Genomic DNA, 18,426 nt, shown 5'->3' with positions numbered 1-18,426 from the left:
AGTTCACAGAAGTTTAGTTGGTTTGTCATTGATCTCTAAGAGGTATGTTTTAAAACCAAAACATATACGTACACAGTTATAACTTATACTATACACATGTTTACTGTACGGTCCAGATTATCAGAAGGCACGCACTTGTAACTTTTAACGATGCACGTCGAAGTCTTGTGAATATAAACAATTTAAACTGTTTTGCACAAGTTACGACCTTTGTTGTAATTGTGTACATTCTTTCAATCAATCGGTCTTTCTGTCGAACTCGTATCTTGCACCTAATTAACTTGAAGGGATAGGGCCTACAAGGACACCCGTCTGAGCCACCCAATCAGGATCATAACACATTACAGTAGCAGTGGTTTATTGGTAGCCTGGTGTCAGCTTGACAGAGATGGGTTTACTGGTTACAACCTTATAGTACCGTGTATATAATGTCACAGACAAAATCATCTGCTTTTAATATATCCTATAGTCCAGGATTTCAATTCCAGGTTCTCCCATTATAGTGTTATCTGATGATAAGGATTACATATACATAGGGTCATTCTTTTGGTCTGTACCAACTTTTTCTATAGCTCTGCCAGGCAACTATTTTTCAAACCCTAATCCAAACTGGGCTGTCAAATCATAGACCCTACACTCATGTAGGGTCTATGGTCAAATGTTTCATACAATGACTTTGTGACACTGTGAGAATCTGCATGGTTTCTGACTTTCACTTTGACAATGTGAATCAAATGTCTTGCTTTGTACATGTCAATACACCACTAAAATAATTAATAACCATTTTTCCTTTATGACAGCAACACACTGAAAATGTAAATACCCATATAGCCTTACTAGAATAGAGATAACACCCACAGCATAAAGATGTCAACATCATATCTTTGGGGTGTAGACATATTTGGCAAAGTGTTCTTACTGCCAACCAATGGGCAGCACTGGGAAGAGTTGAAAGGTCAACAGCTGGAGATGAAGCGAGTGAGTGCTGTTGAGAGATGTGCCTGGGGTCTTGGATGTGATCACCAAGTGTATGTGTATGTACACTCCACAGATGTACCAATCAGAGTACAAGTTAAAACATTTGAAAATCAGGTGACTACAGCAGTTTGTATTTATTTATGCTATGATAACATAACAATTTGACTAATACAGTACACAAGCCAAGTTGTATGGATTCAAACTGAAAGTATTGGATTTACATTCTTATCGTTTTAGTGTCACAACAATACACATCTACATCATTCAGTCTATGGTGTTACTGTTAGAAGCGTATGTCAAAACATTGAGAATCACCATTATTCATTGTACTATTTTTGTCAGAAGTAGTTTGCATATAGGAGGATGCATATAGATATAAATAGATTTTTATCTTGTGTTTATTTATATGTAATATGATGCAATATATCCAATCAAATTGATTTTTGGGTCCACACCCAAAATTCAGAGCCCCAACAATGAATCAAGATTGAAACTTCCACCACAAATAGATAAAACAGCTTTCTAGTTGACATGTACAATGTCTAATTATTGGTATTTTAACAATTTTCAGTGACTCTACTGTTGGCTATCTCATTGATAGAATGATACCCCAGTTACAGCTAATACAGGATTAATAACTTGACTGTATATTTTGTTGTCCAGCGATGGAACCCAGTGGATGGGTTTACTTCAAGAAAGCTACTATTTAAAGATAGATGGGGATGGAGTAATGAAGAAGGTACTAAGAGTTGTCCAAAAAGTGATTTCACTTTGCCCACGGACAACTGGAGTTGGGAAAGTGACTGGTATACTGATGAAAACATTGGCGGCAAACCGACAGGAAAAGGGGTAAGTTTAGTGTACTGTATGCCAGATTATCACTAATGTCATGGCTTGAAATATTAACTATATCATAACATATTCATTTCATTTTGATTTCCAGTATATCGTTTTTGAGCTTCCTGCTAAAGTTTGACACTTTTGGAGGGAAAGTTTCCTTAGGGAAACCTGCTATTGATCCCAATGCTGATTGCTGAAAAAAATGAATTATTTTCTAACATACACCTGTAACCTAACTAAGTGTGAAAAATGTGTGTTCTTCTTTGGTTTATTTCATTGTGAAGACTTGATCTTTTAAAAAAAAAGATTTCAAAGGTATGGAACAGTAAGCAATGCTTACCCTTGGTAGAATTACAAGAAAATCACTTTTGTTCCCTTTGGTTTCAAAATACTGCTTTATTGAAGACTTAGTCAGTAATTTATATGATTTTGTTCATTTCTTGATAGGGATGGCAATATGCTGTCAACTTTCAGACTCACTATCATACAGAGAAGAAGTGGAATTCATGTGTGAGAAGAAGAAAATGGATAAGATATAAAAGATACAATGCATTAGATACATGGGCAAAGGTAGTGATGTTGACAATATTCTTTCTTATTCTACGGTATATCCATAGATACTCACATAAATGCTAATGTACCTACATACGTACGTATGTATGTACAATAACAACATTAAATTACAGTATTAATATAGCTTCCACAACCTTTGACCTTTAGATATGAATAATTACAATGTGTACAGTTTAGTTGTCATATAAGTCTATATGCAATTTAGAATTGAGATATCATGCTAGGGTTCTAATAGAATGTCTCAATTACTGATGGGAATTCTTAACTTTGCTTTAGATACCAAGCCCCTTTATTGATGCTCTACATGAACCATTTATAGACATAGCTGTTGGTGGAACAGATTTGAGAGGACAAACAGAAGGACATCTTACTGTATGGACTGTTTCTGTTCTTGGAAGGGTAAGGAGTTCAACTTTGAGGTGAAAGGTCATTAACAGAGTCAATGTGTTTGGGTAGGTCATGTTACATCTATGGACTCGTTTCTGTGCTGGGAAGGTTAAAGATATGAACTTTGAACTTTGAGGAGAAAGGTCATGTTCTTGGTAGGTCATCTTACTGTATGGACTTACTTCTGTGCTGGGAAGAGTAAAGATATGAACTTTGAACTTTGAGGAGAAAAGTCATTGATACATTCTTTATCTGCATTGGCCAAATGGGGGTACACAGATGTCAACACTAGCCACATGAACAGGCAAAAATCTTCAAAATATGTTGATACTGCTTTGGTAAAGGTTACTAGCCCTTTCTCACTCCATGAATTCATATGATATTCATACTTTCACTGTTGGAATCTGAATTTTTATAGGTTTTTGTACGTGAAGGTATCAATGCCAACTGTCCTGAGGGTACTCAGTGGCAGGAAGTTACTATTGATCCAGACAAGGAAGTAGTTCAAATATCAGTTGGACCACAAGGATCTGTCTGGGGAGTCTTATTGGATGGTATGGCTGTTGTCAGATGTGGTGTTTCCAGAGATCACCCCCTAGGTAAGTCATCTCAGATAAGTCAATCCAATACCTCTCTCGCTCTCTCTCTAGCCACTGTTGACTGCATTTCAACAGTTGATGTTTGTATTATTGTAATCTCAGAAAAAATTACTGAATAGCGAATTTGAATTACATGGAATATAATTTTACCCCTAAGACGTGTCATAAAATAATAATCATTCATTTTCTTGACCCACACTATGACTTGTGCTCTATGCATTACTACACATACTAGTATAAGATGAAATACTTTACAAGCACCTACAGTTATTGATACCTGATGAATTTAGTTTCCCTCAGGCCAGCCATCTTTTATTTAATTATCAAATATAGAGGAACATTTTTGAAGCTCCAATTGTCCTTGCAGTCTATTGGTATCTATCCTGTTAGGAAAAAATAGATAGATATAATATAATAGATAGATAGGGATAGATAATAAATCAAGTTAAAAGTATTCATCAAAAGAACAAGTACACCTAAATGATAATCACATTGTTTTACTTATTTCAGGACACATTACGTTAAAAAGGATTTTTGAAAAATTTAATATACTTTACATAAAAAACCATAAGTAATTCAGACATTAAGGAAATGATTTTATACAAAATTTGGGTAGGAGTCATGCATACATTTGGATAATAATTAGAATAATGTTTGTTGATTCATGCATGTTACTTTTTGTTCATGCCTAATTTTAGAATGTATGTTTATTCAAATTCTGACGTCATAAAACTGTGTACTGAAATTTGGACAATGTTTTGATGTTTGTGTATTTTTCAACATTACTTGTATCGTAGGTATGTATTGGATGTACGTATGTCCACCAGAGGATCGTCAATTGATGAGTGTTTCTGTAGGAAGTAAAGCTGTATGGGCTGTGACTAGGGAAGGAAAGGTAAGATTTTGTACACAACTTGCAACTTTGTACACAAATTTAGCATGATCAGATGCAAAGGACTATGGGATTATTCATACTTTGATTGCTGAGAGAGACTAGAATAGGGGTCTTGGCAACCAAACTAGATTATTTGTACCAGGGGTAGTGAAATGTGAAAGATTGTTACAAAGATGATTTCATTTACTTATGTTTGTCATTGAAATAATAGAATAAGATTGGATATATTCCACTTTTCAAGATTATGGGTTCATTTTGACACCTAACAGGTTACATAAAAACTGTCAAACACAAACACAAAATGTACTTGCTGTGTCTGTTCTTGAATTTTCTTTCATTCTCATCAAAGGTATGGTTTCGTAAAGGAATCAATTTCTTCCAAGCACCCACTGATAATTTTGCTGCCCTTGGTGTTTCATGGATTGAGATGGTGGGAAGTATGTCTCTGGTATCTGTAGGACCTCAAGATCAGGTAAATTTTTTCGTCACAAAGCTAAAACTCACAGTAAGGGGGGTCATGAGAAACCTACTTCAATACATATGTACATAATACATGAAGGCATGCACACACCTACAGGCAACAAACACAAACACACACACACACACACACACACACACACACACACACACACACACACACACACACACACACACACACATATACATACATACATACATACATACATACATACATACATACATACATACATACATACATACATACATACATACATACATACATACATACATACATACATACATACATACATACATATTTCAGTCATTCATTCATTCATTCACATAGATTCACAAATATCTGTAGATTATGTTTAATGTACACTACATGTATACCTGTTTTTGACGTACAATGTCAAATCACCCTTCTCCATAATTTGATTAACTTTTGCAGCAGTCTTATAAATCTGTATGACTGTTCTACAATTGTATGTTAATAAACTTAACATGGGAGTTCTTATTATCTTTTCAGGTTTGGGCCCTTGGAAATGATGACAACAAAACTGTGTATTTTAGGAGAGGTGTGACTCCTAGTGAACCCTACGGAAAGACATGGAAAGTTATAGAATGTAAAGAAAAAGACTTGAGTGAAGCCCTCCCACACAGTAGTGCCACTAGTCTAGCCTCATTACTCCACTCCATATCTATGTCAGAGATCAATGAAAATCAACAAGCTGAATTCACACAGGGACTGATAGAGTCTCTTAGTGGTAATCAGTTGTATGCACCAAGTTCTAGTGATGACGACAGTAGAGAGATGAAGCTACCCAGTGTCTCGTCAACTGATAATAATGATGGTGACAGAAGTGGTGACATTACTGAAAAGACAGTCAAATTCTTTATGAGTCTTGAAGAGGTTGTTGATGCTAAACAGAGAGGCGGTACTGATACTTTAGAAGGCACTCGACCAAGACGAAGGTCAAGTTCACAGTCAGAGTTCAAGTCATATTGGGATACAAGGACTAGTGATTTCCCTGATAATGAAAGCTCAAATGTTTTTACAGCCCCGTCACAAGACAGGCACCAATCTTCCAGAGAGTGTGATTCAAAAGAACAAACTGCCGTCCAAGAAAATAGTAATTTCTCAAACAATGACTCCCATGACAAAGAAGTAAATAGTTCAGAAAAAGATTTCAAAGTTACAAATACTGATAAAATTCGCCATAATTTTAGCTCACAGAGCAGTTACTCATCAGAATATTCAGACACAATTATTGACTTTGTAAATGACTATGATATTGAAGAGGAGTCAAAGGTCAAAGATAAAGGAGAGGATAAGGTCAGAGTTCACTCAGGAATGGCTACAGTATCCTTCAAGAAAGGTGCTAGCTCATGCAGTGATACAGACACGGAAACTATCACAGATTCAATTGAAGGAACAGAAACTAATATTTACACTTCAAATCCGAAGAATTCAGATTTTAGTCAAGAGAATACTGCCTCAGGACAATCAGAGACAGAGGAATCATCTGTTTGCATGAATAGTTTTCATCACAGTCTGAGTGACCTGTGTCAACATTATAATCGTGGTGAAATATCATGGGTCAGTGTCAGTGGAGGAGGTTGTGTGGTCAATCCAGGAATGTTACCACAGTGGTTCGCTCAGCCTAAATCATCATCAGAATTAAATACAGTCAGAGGTAAAAAAAAAAAAAAAGATTCAATTTGATTTGACTTGCCATAAAAATATTCCGAAAACCACAAACTAAAACGGATATACAGCTATCACGTTCGCAGGACAGACAAAACAGATACATCACTGAATACCTTTGCCGAGGATTACACAAAATACTTTTAACAACTTATTTCCATTGTTGTCTTCTGACCTGTGTTTAAATCACCAAAACTGATAGATCACATGACTTACATGGGTTATAACACACAAGCAGTTAAAAAAAAAATTTAGCGTTCAGTGTTGAAATCCTTGCATACTTGCAAATGAGTTTCTAATGTCAACTGTGAATGTCTGCACTTATTAACTATTTCTGTAACATGTGGAGGTAATCCCTGGGTAATTTGTAGGTCATATATTGAGATCATCCTGCAGTGATAACATATTATGTTTTAGCAAAAACAAGAAGGATAATTTTTTTATCTTTTTGAAATTGAAATTTCTACTGCTGGTTTCTCCTATTGGGGTTCAAGATTGTTATAAGACTCTCTTTCATTTCACACTGTTGGATTGTAAAATAATTAACTTGTGATGCTTAGTTAGTATGCCCAGTTATGGTTTATAAAAGATTGAAGACGAAGAATTTGACTTTTGTCAATCTGAAACCATTCAAAGATTTTTAATATTCATATATTTATTGACTCTCATCACAGGTAGGAGTCTATCAGCTATTTACAGAAGAAAGATTGCCCATGGTGAGTGGAGACAAAATATACAAAGACAATTACAGAGGAGACAACAACAAGAAGTGGAGAATTTTAAGAACTATGAACATGCCATAGAAACGGTATGTATTGTATGTAAGAATGTGGTTATAAAGACAATATGTTAATCTTGGAATAATGTCGCCTATGACTTGGTTAAAATTAAAACTCTTTTTATTTGCATTTGAACGACATATTATATTTTGTGAATCCAGTTCATGAATCTCCAAGGGCATTTCTATATAATGTCAAACTATAATAATAATCTTTATTCGTCCAAATAAATTCGGAAATTTGTTGAATGGTTGCCACAAGAGCAGCGCCCTAGTGCCCTAGTGTTGAAGAAGCAGGAGGAAACCGAAGTGCCCTGGGAAAACCTGCGTTGTTCGGCAGGGTCAAACTAAGCATCACCATTCTTACATACAGACCTGGTTAAATTTTTTAATCAAACCCAGCCAACACCTTGCGGGTTCGAACCCAGACTGCAGATGTAAGAGGCGTACGAGCTAACCGCTCGGCCACCGACAACCCCAACTATCACTTGACTGGATATGCATTATAAGACAGTTTGATCAATTTATTTTCCAGAAGAAAAAAAACGAACAATTTGGCTCAACATTTCTTAGCATAATGTTATTTGATTACAGACATCGTGGGTGAAACGAGGTCGTATGTTATGGTGGCGTGAACACAGACCACATAAATGGTATGATTGCAATATAGAATTAGAACAAGGAAGTAAAAGAAAGTTAGATGATTCCACTTTCTCAGTCTTCTACAGACACCATGGAAAACAAAAGGTAGGAAGATATCAATATTACTGGAATTTGCAGTACATAATTATGAATTTGAAAACTCCAAATTTTTAGCGTAAGATGGCAGGGTGTCTGTTCAGTTTAACAAACAAGATAGCTTAAGAATGAGTCATATGATATGTGAATTAAATAATCATTACAAGAGAGTCATGAGAAATGATGTTTTTAACACAACGATAGACACAATCTAATTCTAGACTAACAATAACAGAGACAGAACACACACAACAGTCGTGTGACCAGTGAGCCAATTTGACGCACCACTGACACCACACACTTTCTAGTGACACACCAAAATTTGGTGTTTCCCTATCTCTTACTATGTAGTGACTCACAAGAAATGCCATTTTTTATAATTTTGACTCAAAACAACAAAATTTGGCTATCATTAGAGGGCGCCGCACACTGCACAGCAGGATCCTTTACCCAATTCACATTGTAAAGTCATAAAACATTGATATTCTTTAACAGTGCATTACAAATAGGTTTCTGCGTAAGTTATTACTTATGAACTTGATGATTTCAATGTCTTCAATTGTAACTTATCTACTTCTACAACCCCACTATGCATGGCACCTCTGTAATTTTTTTTTGCATTTGAAGTGTGTGTGTGTGTGTGTGTGTGTGTGTGTGTGTGTGTGTGTGTGTGTGTGTGTGTGTGTGTGTGTAAGAAACATTGTGTCTCATGATTGAAACAGCAAGGCAACTTCAGTTCTCATATATTTCTATTCTATAATCAATTCCAGCATGTCCAGCTATCCCTTAGTGAGATTACATGCGTACTACAAGTTACAAGTCCAGATACAAGACAGAGCAAGTCAACATTTGCATTGATCACAGCCAAGAGAACAGCTCGTAGAGTACCACTGTTGATTGGTGCTAACTCCTATGAGGAAATGGAAGACTGGGTAAGTAAATTCTTGTAGCTGTCACCCCCCCCCCCCCCCCCATTTACATGACGGCATCTGCTGGTAACTGTAGGCATTTTAATATAGCTCCAACCTTAACTTTGACAGTTTTTCATATATACATAGAATCTGGACAGTAAACTATATGGAGAGAGTTGTACTCACACACAGGGCAGTTTCATGAGACCTCATTTAGATAGTTTCAGGACACTTCTCATAGGTGTCTTTAAGTTGGGTATAATTATCAAAGCATTCAAGTTCTCAATAAATCCAAACTGTCCCAACTCCTTACTGAGGTCACAGTTATGAAGGTTTCCATGCTTGTAAACTACATTGATAGTTAAGTATTGAATGTCAGACCTCAGGGTACTTCTAAAATGTGTTGTCTATAAAGATAATACTTGTACATCTTTTGTACATCCCCAGCCGTAGTAGGTCAGTGAGTGAATCTAATAACAAGATTACTGATGCATTACACTAACAGTAACTTTGTTTATGTGTACATTTATTCCAGCTTGAAATTTAAATTTCGACTTACAAACACATTTAGGACTCTGCCATCAGGTCTGCCTACTTTTGTAAGCTGTGGCAATAGATTCGTAGACCACAACCTAATGAGTTTATCTTTGACTTTATCCACAGATATCAGCCATCAGCATGAGTTGTTGTGATGTCAGAGGTTTAGATGGAGCTCCTTCAAGTCGGGCAGTCTGGTCAACTACATGTCATGGGGATGTCTTCTTCCATGTACCACAGCCTGATATTGAAACTGTGCAGTGTAATAACCTGTGAGTCCCTCACTATTATCCTTGTCACCCCTCCTAATAGTGAACCATGATCAAAGCCGAAAAAGTAGATTTATAACCAAAATTATGTAGTTCTAGGCTCACAAATCTAGGTAGATGGCATTTCAATAAATTAGTCAACTGAACAAAATTCTAACAAAGTCAAGTTTAGACTTGCAATGGTGATGAATTGGAAATTTAAGGAGCAATGATTAAACAAATATAAAAAATGGGAAAAAAGAAAGAAAGTTTAGAGACATTGATCATAGTGAAATGTGATCATAGTGATTATTTTAGGAATTACCTTCGGCTTGGTAATTATAGAAATCATTCATACAACTTTAATTGATAATTTACCAACTTTACTGTTGCTAAGAACCAGAAAAGTAATGATTTTAAAAGTTTTATCCACAGTTGTGTTGTTAACTTGCTAACATAATTCTGTTGTGTGTACTGCATATTAGGTACTGGCATCAAATAGGTGGTCACATGTTGGTAACAGAGTGTTGTCCAGCTGGTGTGGTATGGGGCATTGGGTATGATCATACTGTATGGGTATACACTGGAGGCTATGGTGGAGGCCCATTTAAAGGTACTATATATATATACAGAAGTTTTTATGATAAAATGAATTTCATTCATACTCCTACAAAATGCATACATTATTGGGGAAGTGAAAAGAAAATCTTATGTTTCAGATCCATTTAATAACATTCTGTAATTAATTTGTATATTACACCTTCCACATTAATATTTCATTAAAAGTTATGCTAAACAATGATTACCCCACAGATATAATACTTCTCCACCCCCTTGTAATTCATATTCAATCTGCTGTTGATTAAGTTAATCCTTACAGGATAGAAATCCTTCACATATGACAATCTCCATCCTGCCAGGTGCCCATTTATACATCTTGGTTGACAGGAACACTGTCGAGATTCAAATAAGAAGTAGACTGCAGTAGTGAGGACTGAATCAGTAATATTACAAACCAAGTCCTCTAACTACTAAAACCATTATTTGTCCACTCTTTCCTAAAGTTCCCTATAAGTCTAGACAGGTTTGTTATCGAAGGGCAATTCAATTCTCCACACGTCACTTTCAATCTTGAGTGATTGGATTTATGCTTATCAATGAATATATTATAAGATTTAAATTTTCACTCTATTATACATAGGATTTAGATTGTAAACAAAAAAGTAACTAGACTGATACATATATGTCTTATGTGATTGGCTAGGTGCTACAGGGATACAGAAACAGACAGACTGCCAGGAATTAACCATGTACCAAACACAGAGATGGAACCCAATACAGGGATTTACTGACAGGTAAGTACCCCTACTTTGCCCCTGATCACCTAAGCTAAACATGCACCCACCCCAATCCAACCCAACCCAACCCAATCCTACAAGCACACAGTCATCCACCTTAACCATATACCCATCCCCATCATAAACCAAACACAGGAATAGAATCCTACACAGGGATATACTGACTGGTAAAACATACTTTGTTCCCACCCCGACCCTACCCCTGCTTCATACACACCCACCCCAACCATGTACCAAACAGAGACAGAATCATCTATATGAATTCATTGACAAGTAGTAACTATTTAAATTTCAAAATTTCCATACCTTTGTATATCTTGGTTGATTTCTACTAATTGATTACTCTCTGTTGAATTACTTTGTTTGTTTGACTCTTATCAGGGGCTTCCTTGGGGAGATGTTTTTCAAGAACAAAGTGTCAGCACTTCAAGATGATTCCAATCAAGTAAAACTGCCATCTCCTCACTGGCAGTGGGTAAGTTCAATTTTAGTTTTACAGCACCATTCCGGTCATCTTCAAGAGTTACATGTAATTATGCTACACTGCACAGGATTTTTTTTAATTCCATAAGAACTATTTCAACTACTTGAAATAAACTGTAAAATAATATGTTTTACATAGATATTGATAATTTTAAGATATTGCTTGATGCAAATTTAAAGCACAAAAGAAAAGCATGGAAAAGAAGGGTATGAGTATGCAAAGAATTCAACAAATGGATTTATTATTTAAGTTTTGAAATGTAAGTGTAAATATGAATTCCCTGCTAGAATATAATGTTTTATTTGTGTACTTGCTATAAAACAGATCAATGATTGGACGGTGGATTACACTTTAGAAGGTGGCACAGATCAAGAAGGTTGGCAGTATGCAAATGACTTCCCTGGGTAGGTATTTTCATTGGTCAATATATATAAGCATGCAAATGACTTCCATGGGTAGGTATTTTCATTGGTCAATATATATAAGCATGCAAATGACTTCCATGGGTATGTATTTTCATCAGTTAATATTTATAAGAATGTGGGTATATATGTTTTGATTGGAAAGCATAACAATACAAACAACTTTCCTTAGTTTGTCTGTTCACCGTATCAAATTAGGTAAATGAAAATACGCAAAACTATTGATCTGTAATTTTTCTTCTCCATCACCCCACCCAGCCCATCACATGGTGACCGCACCACCTTAACAATGTGACACTTTTATATAACAAATGCTGCTGCTTCTATTGTGCAATAGTCTATCCTATAGATAACTTTGTTATATTTAATATATCTCACATGATGCTGTATCTCTGATACACAGTATATATATAATATCATTATGACATTGTTCATTATAGACTGACCTCAATCTGGTATACAGAGAATATAAAAAATGATAGACTTTGTCAACAATACCCTCTTATTGATATTTGGCCATTTCTCTCTACTCAGCTGGTATCACAAAGACAAGAAATGGAAGGACTATGTCAGGCGGAGAAGATGGGTCAGGTAAAAACACACACCTATGTATGATACATGGTGCATCTTTTCTCCCCAATATCTGTGGTTACAATTCATCAAGATTTTGGAGGAAATGATGTCCACTGATTGACAAAATTCCTATGAAACATGTAAATTTTGAAACTCAAGTCTTGAATAGATTAAAACATCACCTATTTTCAAATGGTTGAATATTCCCTATATATTATCTAATGTACAATACCACACTTTGTTGTTATATTTTCTTTCAGCATAAGTTTAATACTGTTGTTTCCCCATGTTGTAAAAACACATGTACATATATAGGTAAAACTCATATTTGTTATCCATGTACCATACTGTACCTACTACATGTAGTATTGGAAGACTGCATTGAGTTTGCACTTTTTTAGGGATCTAAACTATGACTGACTGGTGCTATCTGTAAAGTGCCAGTGATTATTACCAATAGATACTAGGCACTATAATCTGTTTTATCATATCATATCATATCATGTCATATTATATTATATCATATCATATCATATCATATATCATATCATATCATATCATATCATATCATATCATATCATATCATATCACATCATATCATATCATATCATACCATTAATTAGTCTAGTAGCAAGACCTTGGATCTTCTCTTTAGGGGTTGCCTAATAAAGCTGAAAAGTGAGAGTACCGCTGTCTGGGCTAGTGCCCTCAGTGGCAACCTTCAATCATTTTAAAGTAAGCAGGTTTGATAGCCCGATCGGGTCTCAGCAGCTATCTAGAGTACTCATTAATAGGAAATTGTTCAGGTTGTTTGATATGGTGACATCAATGATCATAAATTTATTGATAAATTTATTTTGTTTGCATTTATTTTAGGAAATGTAAATTATTTACAACTGGTCCATGGCTGGAACTACCTCCTTTATCACTAACTGATGTATCTTTACAAGTAGATGCAAATGAGAATGACCGTGGGCCCATTGCATTGTGGGCAATTGCTGCAAATGGGGATGTGGTAACAAGGGAAGGGGTAACCAGACGGAACCCCCAGGTTAGTGCAGTTTTGAAATCCACGCAATGATGTTATGAAAGGCGTTTTGCTATGACTTAGCTGAGTATTTTGTGCCTATTGACTGCATGCACTAACCCTGTATAGAATGCTCAAAATACTTCATGTGTTGTATGGTTCACTGCTGGTATAATTAAAATCAAAATCAATCTTGTTTGGTATAATTATTACTGTATAAACAGAAATGCTGATCACTGGATTATAAAATTATTGAGTAAAAATAAACTAGTGTAGATCAAATGGAAGTAAAATGACAATGTCAGATACGTTAGAGTTGTACAGATTACCAAGTGGGGAAAATCATCAAATACAGACATGTCATTATTCACAGAATTAGGAAGTTGATATTAAATTAGAAAATTAAGTTGACACATCAAACACAAAATTGATAGTAAATATCCATATTTCAGACAGAAACACATTTCTCACTTACAAATCCAGTGTTTTGCTCCTGTGTATGTATTGAGAGTTATTCACATACTGGTACTTGTTAGTTTACCAACAGTACATAATGACAGAGAAAAAATGAGAAAAAAATCCACATCAATGCTTATTGGTTATATACATATGATATAGCTGGACATGTGAATTCATAGGACAAGTTAACAAAATAATGAAACATTGGTGTTACATGTAATTATCTTTTGATCTATCTTTAGGGAAGAAATTGGCTTCATGTACCCAGTGATCAACCTTTCCAATCAATATCAGTTGGTGGTAACTACAGAGTGTGGGGTATTGCCAAAGATGGCTCAGCTTATCTCAGGAATACTGTCAATCCCCAAAATATAGCAGGTAAGAAGACTTAGTAAATTATGTACACATAGCTAAAAGTACTAGAAAGTAACATGGAAATGTAGCCTGGTGTATATTTGTTTATTTTATGCCTTTGTTTCTATTACTCATTTATGCATTCCTATTTACATTATCCACCTATCGTTTGTAAGCTGTCCTGTTTGTTTGGACCCAAGTCCCCATGACCACATAAGTCTGAGCAACAATCCCCCTGAGAGGATCTGTGCAACTTACACAAACAATTTAAGACAGTGAAATATATTTACTCTGGAATGGTAAATTAGAAATGAATGTGACCTTTCAACATTAATGTCTTTTACAGCTGACCACTAGAGGGCGGTATGATCAGCCAATTGTAAATATTAGGTAGTTCAATATCTTCATCTCTGTTGATCTTGGAATTGCAGCGTGTGATGTTGATAGCCTTTCTAATCTTTACAATATTGTGTTATCACATTAATATATTTCAGGGGATTGTTGGTTTCATGTTCCACCTCCACATGTATCATTACGACAGGTATCAGCTGGTGGAAGTGCTGTCTATGCCGTAGACATACATAGTAAGTTTGTAATCACATTGCAATTCCTTCGTAAGACAGCCAATCATCAATAAGAGCACAATTCAACTTCACAAACACTTCAATGGAACACATGTATAGCTAAAGATGACACACATTAGTCAATCTTACTCTTGAATTACTCAAAATGACCAAAAATCTAGTAAATCATGTTAAAAGTCTTACTGTATTGAAAATATCACCCATTGGTCTCCTTTATTCCTAAATAACATTTTTCCTGTTGATATTAACCCTCAGATGGACTATGGTATCGGAAAGACATCACTTTAACTTTCCCAGAAGGAACACGCTGGATTCATGTGTGTAACAACATACAGAAAGTTTCAGTTGGACCAAAAGACCAGGTGATAAATTTGTTTACCTTACAATTCTCCATACTATTTTACCTCTCGCTAGAGGGACAAAATAGAACAAGAAGGTTGACTTATTCTCAGTACCTGTAACAGCATTTTACCTCTCATTAATGGGGCAAAATAGAACAAGAAAGCTAACTCATGTATGGCTGAAAATTTAATAACTCTCACAATGTACCAATTTTGTAAATTCAAACTTTTGCTATCAGCAGAGATTTTGTCTTTTCATTTTGTATCTGCATACTGAAATGCAGTATTCTTCTTTCTCATGCTTCTGTGTGCTTTTTTCACAGTTACAAAAATTGTACAAGTCTGTACTGATATATTTACCATTAGCATCATTCATTTATCTAATGTGATATACCCTTCATTCTTTATCAACCTTCTCCTGTGTACGACAGGTATGGGTACTAGCTGAAAAGGTTGGTGGTTCTCATGGAGTAGTATGTCAAAGAAAAGGTATAACACCACAACGTCCAACAGGTAACTCATGGGATCTAGGCATTGGGGTAAGTTACAGCTAAACATAATTTAGAGTGTTAAACAGTACATCCCTTTGTAATGAATCAGTGTGTGATCATAGTTTATTTTACCGATTATATTTTATGGCGCTGCCACAAAAAAATGTGAAGATGATATGGGTGGATGTGAAGAAATAAATTACACAAAATGACAATGTCACTGGTGCATGTATTCAGCTAGAAAGTATTATGGTCAAAAATAATTTACATCCTATAATACTACAGTGGCAATTGATGTTTCGGCTGACTAAGATAGACACAAACTAAAATTATTGTTGTTTGACGTGGTACAGTAAAACAAAGTGATATCGGTGTCTCTGTTGTGTGAATATAACCAGCCTGTGATCAAGATAGTGAGTGGCTACTTGAGAAAAACTAGCTATCAGAAACACCACCCTGTTGAGTCAAACATCCATCCATAGCTTATATAAACATGCTGCAACAACAGCTTTAGTCTTTGTTTAGCTCAAACCTCAATTGCCGCTGTAGTAAATAAAATGGCATTCTTCTGACTACAATGGACATTTCTGTAAATAGAAAACCTATCACCACATGCACTTGCATGACAGTTTGAGTGATCACCCATGTGTCCATTATTTGTATTACATAACCATGTGTGTACTGTAATTTATAATGACAAGAGACTTTTGCCAATCTAGGGTGGATGGTCACATATCTGTATTAGAGGACTGAATTTCAAAGAGGAAGATATTGATGCTGTCATCCAAGACGACATGGCACCCTCAATTCAAAGAAGATCACCAGAGATAACGTCTAACATTGATGGCTTGATGGTCACACCGAGTGATAAGGCTTTATGCTGAGATCATACATCACTCCTATATCAGTGTATATACCAAGAACTGAAGAATCATTATGTAGCATTGCCATGCTGTCATCCAAGATGACATGGCATCCTCGATGCAAAGAAGATCAACAGAGATAACATTGGTGGTGTGGTAGTCACGCCGAGTGATAAGGCTTTGTGCTGAGATCATACATCAGTCAAATGCCAAGAACCAAGGATTATGTAGCAAAGACAGTTGCAGTAGCAGTTCCTATTACAGTTAGTCTGTAAGCTATGACACAGTGTCCTACCCTGTCTGCCGTTAGATTACTGTACAAGGGAGTCGGTCGATGCATGAGGGCGTCCTAACACAGTGTAACTTTAAAATTATGTAACTGATACATAATGGCACATTTGATACTGTCAGTAGGAGTAACAGCTTGTATTTACCTCATGTAAAGGTGGCTTCAAGTGAATCAACCCAATCAGCTTGTAATATGTATATAAAATTTACATTTCTGGAACAAAGCAGATATTTCAGGTGGGAAAGAACGAATTTCTTTTTGACAACAAGTGTTTGAGAGATCACGCTAAAATACTCTTCATACATCCAAGAAGTGTTTTTATCACTGATTTACCATACTTACAGGAGTGTTACTATAACTGATAATCAAGTTGGGTATCAGCTTGTGCACCTGCACATTGACCAATGGCAACTCTTTATTCTTGATGAATATGTAAACAGCCAATCAAAAGTGTGTTGTGGTGCAAATTTTGTTTACTATGTACTTACCTGAGATAGCTGCTGATATAGACAAGATATTCCATTGTAAAATTTACCTTCATTTCGTTTATCATGTAGTGTTGTGGAGGAGTGATTGTACAAGACATACCTTCAAAGTGTCAGACTAAGAGGTGAGATCAATAGTTCAATATAGGATAAAAAAAAAAAAAATTTGGGGGTGGAGGGGTTTGAACCATTTTAGTTCTCATCCTACAAAGTCAATTGTACTTTTATTGAAATCTGTTTTGTACCTCTAAATAGAAATATTTCTTCTTCTTTTTTTTAAAAATGAGAAATGAGAAATGGAAGAATTTTCACTATCATAAATGCATGGCACTAAAATACATTAAAGTGTCAATAAACAAGCTATTGTTTTCTCACTACATACTGGCTTTGTATTCATAGTACTTCATACTGATTTGAAATGATTGCACTGTCTGGAACAATTTTAAATTTTGGTGAAGTAAGTTAGAAGAGGAGGTGGAGGGATCTGAGGCCTAACTAAAAGAAATTATTTTTTATCCTACATTGAACTATTAACCTCGCCCCTAATTGTACGTATTTCAAGTGTTTTCAATTTCATAGAGCCCCCATGTATCATTATTGTTACATGTATTTCCTTACCATATATTCATAGGTACATTAAGTTAATTTTTAAGAATATTTTTGGTGTCATTTACGACCTTTGTGATTGATTACCTCAGATAATGAGCAGACACACTGAACTATACACATGTATTCTCAAATCCATACACACACACATATCTCAAACACACACACACACTCTCTCTCTCTCTCTCTCTCTCTCTCTCTCTCTCTCTCTCTCTCTCTCTCTCTCTCTCTCTCTCTCTCTCTCTCTCTCTCTCTCTCTCTCTCTTTCGCTCCCTCGCTCCCTCCCTCCAACATGCACAAACACACATATTCATATACACAGGAGGATTGCAGGCTTCAGTAATGCTAGCAAAGATCAAAGGAGTCTATTTGAAAATAACACCACATTCAACCAAAATGAAAAATTTCAAAAGAGGACTCCGGATGTTTGTAAATATAT

The 18,426-nt window shown here is 35.5% G+C and overlaps 1 protein-coding gene across 1 annotated transcript; it reads left to right on the top strand.

The window, feature by feature from the left end:
• The first annotated feature begins 851 nt into the window (after positions 1-851).
• On the top strand, positions 852-18,171 carry LOC144435188 (tectonin beta-propeller repeat-containing protein 1-like). Its single transcript, XM_078123761.1, has 23 exons — positions 852-1,092; positions 1,642-1,827; positions 2,266-2,388; positions 2,668-2,790; positions 3,197-3,377; positions 4,175-4,272; positions 4,622-4,744; positions 5,261-6,428; positions 7,114-7,247; positions 7,812-7,964; positions 8,726-8,887; positions 9,530-9,675; positions 10,137-10,264; positions 10,916-11,006; positions 11,391-11,484; positions 11,818-11,897; positions 12,450-12,506; positions 13,365-13,539; positions 14,217-14,352; positions 14,823-14,912; positions 15,168-15,274; positions 15,685-15,792; positions 16,464-18,171. The coding sequence occupies exons 1-23, from the start codon at positions 868-870 to the stop codon at positions 16,626-16,628; spliced, it is 4,053 nt and encodes a 1,350-aa protein (XP_077979887.1). The 5' UTR covers positions 852-867; the 3' UTR covers positions 16,629-18,171.
• Positions 18,172-18,426: the final 255 nt, after the last annotated feature.

Source organism: Glandiceps talaboti, chromosome 5 (assembly GCF_964340395.1).
Source record: "Glandiceps talaboti chromosome 5, keGlaTala1.1, whole genome shotgun sequence".
NCBI classification, from domain to species: Eukaryota; Metazoa; Hemichordata; class Enteropneusta; family Spengelidae; genus Glandiceps; species Glandiceps talaboti.
This window is presented reverse-complemented; position numbering and strand designations above follow the sequence as displayed.

Excerpts from the sequence above, each read along its gene's own strand:
- LOC144435188 (XM_078123761.1), top strand. The coding sequence starts at position 868 with ATGTCAACATCATATCTTTGGGGTGTAGACATATTTGGCAAAGTGTTC. Across the intron at positions 1,093-1,641 it reads TTAAAACATTTGAAAATCAG|CGATGGAACCCAGTGGATGG; the intron begins GTGACTACAGCA and ends TTTGTTGTCCAG. Across the intron at positions 4,745-5,260 it reads CTGTAGGACCTCAAGATCAG|GTTTGGGCCCTTGGAAATGA; the intron begins GTAAATTTTTTC and ends TTATCTTTTCAG.